The 10,145-nt window shown below is 35.2% G+C and overlaps 1 protein-coding gene across 1 annotated transcript in view; it reads right to left on the reverse strand.

Annotated features, from left to right (window-relative positions):
* LOC133804672 (branched-chain amino acid aminotransferase 1, mitochondrial-like) overlaps positions 1-9,608 on the reverse strand; it is a 29,017-nt gene extending 19,409 nt beyond the window's left edge. The window contains exons 1-3 of the mRNA XM_062242816.1: positions 8,334-9,608; positions 7,644-7,714; positions 5,903-6,074 (exon numbers count right to left, since the gene is read on the reverse strand). Of these exons, the coding sequence (XP_062098800.1) occupies positions 5,903-6,074; positions 7,644-7,714; positions 8,334-8,408 (318 nt within the window). The 5' untranslated portion in view covers positions 8,409-9,608. The remainder of the gene's footprint in view (positions 1-5,902; positions 6,075-7,643; positions 7,715-8,333) is intronic.
* Positions 9,609-10,145: the final 537 nt, after the last annotated feature.

Raw genomic sequence — 10,145 nt, forward strand, 5'->3', positions numbered from 1 at the left:
GTGATAGCCAAGCGACATTGGCTAGAACATACAGCGGAGTGTATAATGGGAAGTCTAGACACATTAGTCTAAGACATGGATATGTAAGAGAATTGATTCAAAGAGGAGTCATCTCAATATCCTATGTGAGAACAAGTGAAAATCTGGCGGATCCTTTCACTAAGCCACTAACGAGGGATTTAGTGGCTGCATCATCTCGAGGGATGGGACTTAAACTCCCTAAAGAGATTCACGATTGATGGTAACCTATCTTAACACTAGTTATTCAACTAGTGTTAGGTTCAATAGGTAATAACAAGTCAATCAAGTGAATATTAGTTGTACTCAAAACAAGTCCCATCTGAGATATTGAGTACTTGTGTGTTACCAAGTGGAGGGTTAGAACTGAAAGGTTTTTTAATAGAGTTCAGTCTTGTAAAGACAAGTATTTTTGGTAACAAAATACTGTAAGAATTCTACCTACATGGACCTAGGGGTGGTGCCGCCTCTCATGAGAATTGGGAGTATTCTCAAGAACGTCCATGAATGGAAAGTGCACATGGCCATTAACGGTGCAAAGCGAGACATAGAGGTCTCAAGTGAACATCGCAAAGGTGTGTGTGTTATCACCGATTTGTCATCATGAAAAGATGGTTCAATGCCTAGTGCAACCTAATTTTCGACAAATTTTGTGATAATTACACTATAGTAAAGTTCAAGTTGAAAAACACTTTACTTTATGCACTAATGCAATGACTCCTATAAGAGAGAGTTCTTATTTAATCAAGTGGGGGATATGTTATATTTCAAAATATAATGATTGATTAAATAAGTGTTACAATAGATAACTATTTAATCTTGTGGGGGAATGTTATATTATTTTATAATATAATGTAAAATTATATTATATTACAATATAATGTTTTAGATTAAATAAATGTGACAAAGTGTGTCACATATTGTAACATATAATAGAGAGTTACAATATTTAGATATATGAGATATATCCAAATAATGTAACATATTTGGTGTTACAAATTTGTAACCTCCAAATATTACCCTTTATTGTGTAAATTGTTGTTACACAATATTGAGATGAATTTCATAAAGCCATATGTGATATGGTTGTTAGAGATATGATTTTAACCCCAATAATGTGTTTTGGGAGTTACAAAATCATTTGGGAGGGTTTGGAACCGTTTGGAAAAACAGCACAATTTTTTGTGCTGAAATTGGTCAGTGGCCGCGGCCATTGGCCAAAAAACTGACCAATTTTCAGTTTTTTCAATATTTGTTGAACGGCTCAAAAAACCCAAATAATTCCCAAATCTCTTTTTTAATTCCATATTAATCCAATTAAATATTGGTAACAGCCATGAGGGTTGGTGGAATTTGAAATTCAAAGGGTGTTTCTAAACTCTATAAATAGGATCTTATAGCTCACTTGTAAGACACAACATTTTCTATCCACTAGAGCACTTGGCTAGAAACACCTTGAGGCTTGATAATTCCATAAAGCTTTTCCAATATCTGAGAGAGATCCCTTAGTGCTTGAGTTAGGGGGAAATAAGCTTTTGGACATAGGTTTTAAGCCTTGTTCAAGTTGATGATCCCCAATCCTCTTCACTTAGGTTGTGTAAGTGAGAGTTTGATTGTGTTTCTGTTCTTCTTTTTATTCTATTGCTTTTCTTCTGATTCTCTTGTTCTATTTACTTGTATATTTTTGTTTGAGAGTTGTAATCTTTTCATTTGGTCTAAACACTTTATTTTACTTGTAATCTTTTGCTTAGAGTTGTATTCTCACTATTCTCTTCTTCATCATCATCTTGTTCCTTTCTTTAGTTTATTTGTATTTTCAGTTATAGAGTTGTAACCTTATTTAATCAATCTATATTTACTTGTAATATTATTGCATAGATTTGTAATATTATAATCATTTCCATTGAGGAAAAACAATATTTTCATAACACTTACCACCACCTTGGTCATTTCCACCATTCTTGGGAGGATCAGTCGATCCGCTCGGATTGTTCAGGCCCTTCTCTCTCTTCTCAATTGCATCATCCAATTTCATATACTTGTCCGCCCAGTCAAGAAATTGTTGTAACGTTGAAATTGGGTTGCGATGAATGCTGTCCCACAAAGGACTCCGATAGATTATGCCAGAAGAAATTGCCACCATCTTCCCCTCATCTCCAACTGCAGTAGCTCGGTTAGCTTCTCTCATGAACCTTTGTATGTAGTTCTTGAGAGACTCGTCCTTCCCTTGTTTAATATCTGCCAAGTGATTGGCGTAAACTGGAGAGGTCCGGGCAGCACTGAACTGCCTGCAAAATTCCTTCCTGAAACTTTCCCAAGAAGTGATGGAGTTTGGCTTAAACTTCCAATACCACTCCTGGGCAGTGTCGGACAATGTAGTAGGGAAGACTCTGCACCGATAGTCATCACTCACTCCGAGCAGCTCCATCTGATCTTCGAATTTCCCCACATGCCTTATCGGATCTGCCTTTTCTGTATAAACTGGCAGTACCGGTGCTTTATACTTCGCTGGTGGCTGGGCTGCCCTAATTCGAGCACAGAACGGGCTGCCACTCCTGTGATCTACTAGATCGATCGCAGAGGGTCGTTTCGACAGACCCTGAACTGTTGCTGTCAGAGCATCAAGCTGGGCTTGGATGCCTGGGGCCACTGCTTGGGACTCATTCTCGAGACCACCTAGTCGGGCGCTCCTACCCAGCACACCATCATCAAGTATTTCTACTTGACTGGTAGGTCGGTTCGGATCTCGCCCTTCGACCGGGACGGTCCTTCTCTTATCCACAATGACGTCTCTTAGATCCTTCTGAGCAGTATGCTTTCCTAACCGATCGAACACCGTACTCCGAGTTTTTTTGGAAGGCTTGCCATGCGGAACATGCTCCTTGCCACTGCGCTGGTTAGGATGCAGTGGTGGTCTTCCCGTCTACGTTGGGCGATCTTTTCCTCCTCGATGGTTATTATCATTCTTCTCCTTCGACTGGTCAGTGTGATGACTATCAGCTTCATCACGACCATGCCCATCTTTGAAGTGTGAAGTTTCTTTACCTTGAGGAGCTTTATTTTTCTCCTTCTCAGGTGGAGTTTTCTTACTGCCTGACTTGTGACTTCCAGACCTGGAAGTCTCTGATCGGTGGCTCCTTGAGGGGGTTCTGGAGTTCTCCCTTTGGGTTGAGGCAGTGCCCGACCGGACTCCATCTTCTTCCCGACCAGGTGGGTTACTACCACTCCTGTTTGGCCCTCGAGAGTTCGGTCTATCAGTATTTTTTCGACCAGCTTCTGTGGTCCTTGCTCCTGGGATGACTGCTCCCGTGCTGCAGCTTGGGCATTGGCCTGGGTCAGCTGCGTAGCTGCCTCCAAAGCGAGTGCAGCCTCGTGATGTCGCCTATCGGCCTCCTCCTGCTGTCGCCGGATCTCCTCACTCCTAGCGTCCATCTCCCGTCTTTTTTGCTCAAATGCAGCCTTCTGCCTAGCCATTTCTTTAGCAAACGCCTCCTGCCTGGCGTTGAATTATGCCATTTCCTCCTGGAAAGCCCCCATGGCCTCCTGGAGTTGTTCAACCTCTGGAGTCACGTCCTCGAGCATGACTCTAGGCTCAGTCTCATGGTCTTGTGGGCCAGGACCTTCTGATCCGGCAGGCTCTTTAGAGGAGCCTGTCTTCTTGGAGGCCGCGTTGGTGTTCTTAGGCGCCACACGCTACAGGGATCGTCTGTCTTTATCTTCAGGCTCTCAATGAAAGCACCAAAATGTTGGCCGCGTTTTTGGCCAACGACGTGTAGACGTCAAAACAACAAAAACCTTCAAGAGAAATAAACGACACAGAAGATTTTTATAATGGTTCAGCCCCAATGTGTTGGTAATAGCCTAATCCACTTAGAATTATGATTATAAATCTACACTCAAGATCAGATGAACCTGAGTCAACTGAGTTTCTTCAGTGCAGATTACAAGAATACAAGAGTTCTCAAAATACAATTACTCTCTCTCTCTCTAGAAAATCAGAATTCGAATCCAAAGTCCTTTTTATGATGCCATGAGCCTTATATTTATAGGCTTAGGATCGTATAGATGATGTCCCTCATAATCGAGATATTTTGTTATTCTCACTATATTTAATTTACAATAATATTTAAAATATAACAATAGACTATATTCCTGGTATAAACTGAGAGATTCCCACGCAAGCCAAGACCGATTCTTGTTGATGCCGTTTCTGGGATTTTTTACGTAGCCCTGCTCTGTCTAGTCGATTCATATCACATTCAGGCTGGTCGGCCAAACCTTCACTGGGCGGACACGCACCTGACTGGGCAGACATGCACCTGGCTGGTCGGACATGGTCATGACTAGGGAGACAAACATGTGACTGGTCGGACAAGGTCATGCCTGGTCGGTCATGACACTTGACTGGTCAGTCAAAATTCTTCACTGGTCTACCGGGTCACTCCTAAGCCAGATCACCCAACCATTCCTTGTCATTTGTCATTTCTATTGCCACGCCATTTCTTTCAAATTTTGGAGATAACATAAACAAATACCAAAATTCATACAAATGAGATCTAAAAGAAAAAATTCAGATTTTCTTTTCTTCTCTCAAACTTTCTCAACATCCAAACACCTATAATAATTTGGGTAAGAGAAAAAGAAAAAAAAGAAAAAATAAATAAAAATGGGGCTGATAAAATTTGGGCCCGAGAGAAGAAGAAAAAGAAAAAAAAAAGGGGGGGGGGGGGGGGGGGCCTTCAAAAATCTGGGTGCAAGAGAAGAAAAAGAAAGAGAAGAAGAAAGAGAAAGAAGAAAAAGAAAAAAAAGGATTGGGGGTGCGAAAATCTGGGCAAAGAAAGAGAAGAAGAAGAAGAAAGAGGAAGAAGAAAAAGAAAAAAAAGAAAAGAAGGGGGGTTGGGGTATCAAAATCTAGGCAAAGAAAGAGAAAAAAAAAGTGGGGGCTGAGAAAATCTGGACAAAGAAAGAGAAAAAGAAAGAAGAAAAAGAAAAAAACAAAAGAAGAAATTTTGGGCAAAAAAAAAGATGGGGGAGGGGGGAGGGGGGATGAGAAAATATGGGCAAAGAAAGAGAAAAAGAAAGAAGAAGAAGAAAAAGACAAAGACAAAGAAAAGTGGATAAAATCTGGGCAAAGAAGAAGAAGAAAATGTGGGGATTGGAGAAGACGTGGAGTAGTGGTTGTTTTTTATTTTTTAATTATATTTATTAATTTTTATTTGATAGATTTTATAATTTAAAAAATAATTTGATTTTTTATTATAAAAATATATATATATTAATTATTAAATATGATTTTATATTGTATACGTGGCAATGACACCTTATTTCGGTCAGGCCACGTCAATGTCACATAAGCATCATTAACAGTGTTAACAAGTGAGTAGTAACAGAGAGACGCTTTTAGCAAGTTTGAGTATATTCACCGCTGAAAAAAAAAATTGGGTGTAAAAGTGAAACACGGTGAAAATATTGAGTATTTTCGCCGCTAAAAATCCTAATATATAATACAAGATATTTAATAATTATATTAATATGAATTTAAATATTATAAAATATTATTATTATAATAATATTTAATATAAAATTAAATATTTAATGCTTATATTAATATAAATTTAAATATTATAAAATATCATAATAATATATAATCTTAATTCATTTAAAAAAATTATCATATTATATATATTTTTTTAAAAATAATTATAAATAATATTTTAGTATAATTTTTTTTATTTAATATGTTTATATTATATTTTTATATATAATATTATTTATTTATTTAAAATTTTTATAACAATAATACAAATTTAACAAAAAATAATTAATAAATTTTATAAATAAAATTAATAAACAACGTGATGGTACTATACAATACAATTATTACCTGTCCGTAATTTAAAACTCCTGCCGATGGACTCAACTCAATGTTGGCGTATGAAGTTAGGCGTCCCATTTGAAAATTTCCATCGTTGGAGCATTTCATCGAATACATGTAATCAGTTGGCATCACACCGAATCCCAGCTTGTCCCACTCCACATTGCTCCGATCGTCATCACTGAATTTATTTACATCACTAATAATTTTCTTAATAAAAAGGTGAAATAATTGGGTTAATTTTCAATTTTCTTTCCCAACAACTGACATTCTCCTGTCTTTCTCTTTTTCCTCGTTATTTTAAGTGCTCAACATATTATATATAGATGTGAATTAGAGAGGTGTGATTAGTTTCTCTACTCCATCTTTTAAAAAATATCACTAAAATTATATTTTTTCTATTTTACATCAAAATTTTAAACTACTGCCAATTTTTCTATATAATTATTTATATCATTTAAATATTATATTTTTAAATATTTTTATTAATTAAAATTTAAAAAATTAAAAAAAACTAATAGATTTGGAGAGATATCCTTAAACATTTTAACTAACTAACATAAATTAAAAAATAAAACTAATAAATTTGGAGAGAGAAAGAAATAAAAGGGAATAAACAATTAGAAAAAATGTTTCAAGAAGCTCCAAAAGTTCTATAAGTATAGAGAAGAAAACAAAAAAATAGAGGATCTCCAAAATGAAAAATGTGTTTAAAGGAACTGATAGAGGTGAATTTAATTTAGTTTCTTCAAATTTTGAAAGTAGTAATTCCTTTAAAGGAGCTATTATGAGTGCTCTTAGAGCATTTTAAATAAAGGAAGTAAAATGTCTTATTCTTTATAATATGGAGAAAAAATAGTTAAATAGTCTTCTAATAGGTAATATAAACTTATATTTTTTTTTTACCTAAATGAATAATATTTCTCTATATGTAGTGAAACACTATTTAGCAAGCTATAAATATATATATTTTTTTTATAAACTTTTGTATATATATATTAGGGGTGAGCACGGTGTGGTTTGGGCGGTTTGAGCACTTTTTAATACACCACGCCACAAGTGCGGTTTAGTAACTAGAACACACCATGCGGTGTGATTTGGTTGCACCAAACCGACCAAACCAAACCATTTTTTGCGGTGTGGTTTGGGCGGTTTTCCACGGTTTGTGTAAAAAAATATGTCATAACAGAATTTAAATTTTTTTAAAAATACTAAATCCTTAGTTCATAACAAATACTTAATAAGTTCTAAACAACATCACAAGTTATCAATTAAGTTCAGTGAAACACAAAAAAAATATACAAGTCTCTCATATTGGGTAACTATAAAAAATGGTATATATGTAAAGTTTATTTTTTTTAATATATTTGTAAGTATGCGGTGCGGTGCGGTGCAAACCAAAATTTCACACCGCCAAACCGCGCACCGCACCGCGCGGTTTAGCTAAAATACAAACCATGCCGAACCATTACACTTTTGACACCGCAGTTTGCGGTGTAGTATGGTGCGGTGCGGTCGGTCACCACGGTTTGTCGGTTTAGATGCTCACCCCTAATATATATATATATGAGTATGATACTATTATATTTAATTATTTTTTTTAAAATAAATAAAATATTTTTTAAAAATATAATATTTAAATAATGTAGAGATAAAATAGAGAAACAGATGTATGGTATAATATGTTTTAGTAATATATTTTGTAATATGGAGTAGAAATCTTGGAGTGCTCTTAAGCATAGTAAGGTACCTGCATCTAAATTGTTCAAACTCTTGCTGTAACGGAGATGTGGCCTTAGATGTCAACTTATGAGATCCAAACTGCAAACAACTCCAAAATAGGTCACATCTCATACATAATATTTACAGTAATATTGGATTTTAGTATGTAGACATCATACTGGTAAGTTCCTACGAGTAGATTTATAAATACTTAAACAAAAAAATGACATAATATTTTTGCAAAGAGTTGTTTTGAAACCCTGATTACAAAGTGCTCTACAAAATCCAAAATCCACACATACATATGTACTAAAATGAAGAATCTATTATCCTAAACATATACACTTCTTTTTTTTTTTCTGGAAAAATACATGATACAGTCACTTTATCTAATTCCTAGATAATGGGGATGCTTAGACAGACTACTACTGCTTTATTGGATTTAGGCCCAGTATCCGTAGACAAAAATGCCCAACACTCACCAAAATACAGCAATACAATACAAACTTATACACCAAACTAGTGATGCCGTGTCTTGTTGTGGGTGTACAAAATTTGGAGTGAAAAATATCGAACATTACATTAGCACTAAACGAACGAGTAAATTAGATTAAGTATCGTTTTTAAAACAAACATTAACGATCAACGAGTAAGATTATAAGAAAGCAAAAGAGAAAGAATAAGAAGAAGAAAAAAAGAATATTGGAGAAAATATAACCTTGGATAAAGTAGTAGAAGAACCAGCTCTAAAGGATTGAACCAGATTACGTAGGCGGAGGCTGTTATAGATCATGGTTGCAATGCTTATAATTTATATATTTCTCTTTTCTTTTTTGTTCAGCTAAAATTTATTTAGCTCAAATGCGAATGAAAAGAAAAAAAAAAAGAAAGAAGAAAAAAACTCCTGCGGGTAGCACACAAGAATAGAGAGGAATAGATGAGTAATATATAGAAATTTGAATGCAGTGGCATGGCAGCTAAGGAGGGCGGAACACCCCCTCCCGCTCCCCCCCAATTTTTATTTTTTTATTTTTGTAGATTATTATATATATTTTTTTAAATCATTACATCAATCATATACAATTTTAATAATACACAAATGTCAATGTTTAATCTCCAGTACGTATATTCTCAACCCAATGATAGCCCACCAATAGTAATACATCTTTACATAATCTTAGAAGAAAAAAATATTGAGTCACGGAGAGTCGCCCATCGTGGCTGGGTAGTGGGCTTGCGTGAGAGAAACCCACATAAGTTTTTGAACTTTGGAGGCTTCGTCGACTAGGCTAGGAGGCGCGTGAGGCCATCGGCTCGCGGAGTTGGGGGTTTCGGGGGCCGGGGTACGCCGTGTGCTGGTGCGTGTAGGCGGGGGTGGCCAAAGTGCTGCTGTTCATGGCTGGGTAGTGGGCTTGCGTGAGAGAGAGAAAGAGCAAGAGAAATGGGGGAAGAGAGCAAAAAGAGAGAGAGAATGGGTTGTTGTTGTTGTTGTTTTTCTTTGTGATTTAATATATAATAAAATTTTAGTTAAAAAAAAATTATTCAAATTTTTAGGATACACATAAGTTTTTAGGGCTTGTTTTGCGTGTTTTAAAAGAAATTCTTTAAGGACTCTCAATGAGTGTCCTAAAAAGTCAAAAAACTTTTATTAAAAAAAAACTCAAACTTTTAGGACACACATAAGTTTTTAAGATTCGTTTTGCATGTTCTAAAATAAATTGTTTAAAGACTCTCAATGAGTGTCCTAAAATGTATAGAAACTTTTGTTAAAAAAAAATTCAAATTCAAAACTTTTGTTAAAACATTTGTTTTTTGGCTCGTGTTACAAGTTCTAAAAAAAATTCTTTAAGAATTCTCAATAAGTATCCTAAAAAATTCATAAAATATTTTTATGACTCGTATCTTGGTGAGTACTCCAACAAAATTATCTTAAAAACATTTTTTTTTTAGAGTGCACACACCACCACTAGCTTGAGAGGACAAAGAGTAAGATCACTTACGGAGATATAAATATACACAAAAGGATAGGAGTTTGAGTAGAACTCCTACCTTTAGTTTTTACCTCTTGATCTGCAAGTGATTATTATAATGTTGATACATGAGGGGAGCCGTGTTATCATTTCTCTCTAATTTGGCATTATAATATTTTATTCGATACATTAATAATAGTTACAACTTTCCAAAGAAAGGGATAGATTAGGAGTGATCCAAAGAGCTGTCATGGCAGTGGCACTAGATTCATGTACTACTCCCACTCTACTACTTACTAGTTTGGCTCACCATTCCACGTCAGAAAGGGTAACCACGTTTGGCAAGACCCGTCTTTTCATTTCAACTCAACTCAATTCCATATTTAACACCTTGATAAATGGTCAATATGATAATATAATAATTTTGGAAGATTATTGGTAAGGTTCTTCAAAAATTGCTTATTGGTGAGATTCTTTTGTATTTTTTATTCGTAAATAATTTTTGGTATAATTTTTTTTTATAATTATGTTTATTGTAGTTATTTAGAACATTATGTAAA

This window comes from Humulus lupulus, chromosome X (assembly GCF_963169125.1).
Source record: "Humulus lupulus chromosome X, drHumLupu1.1, whole genome shotgun sequence".
Classification (NCBI taxonomy): Eukaryota; Viridiplantae; Streptophyta; class Magnoliopsida; order Rosales; family Cannabaceae; genus Humulus; species Humulus lupulus.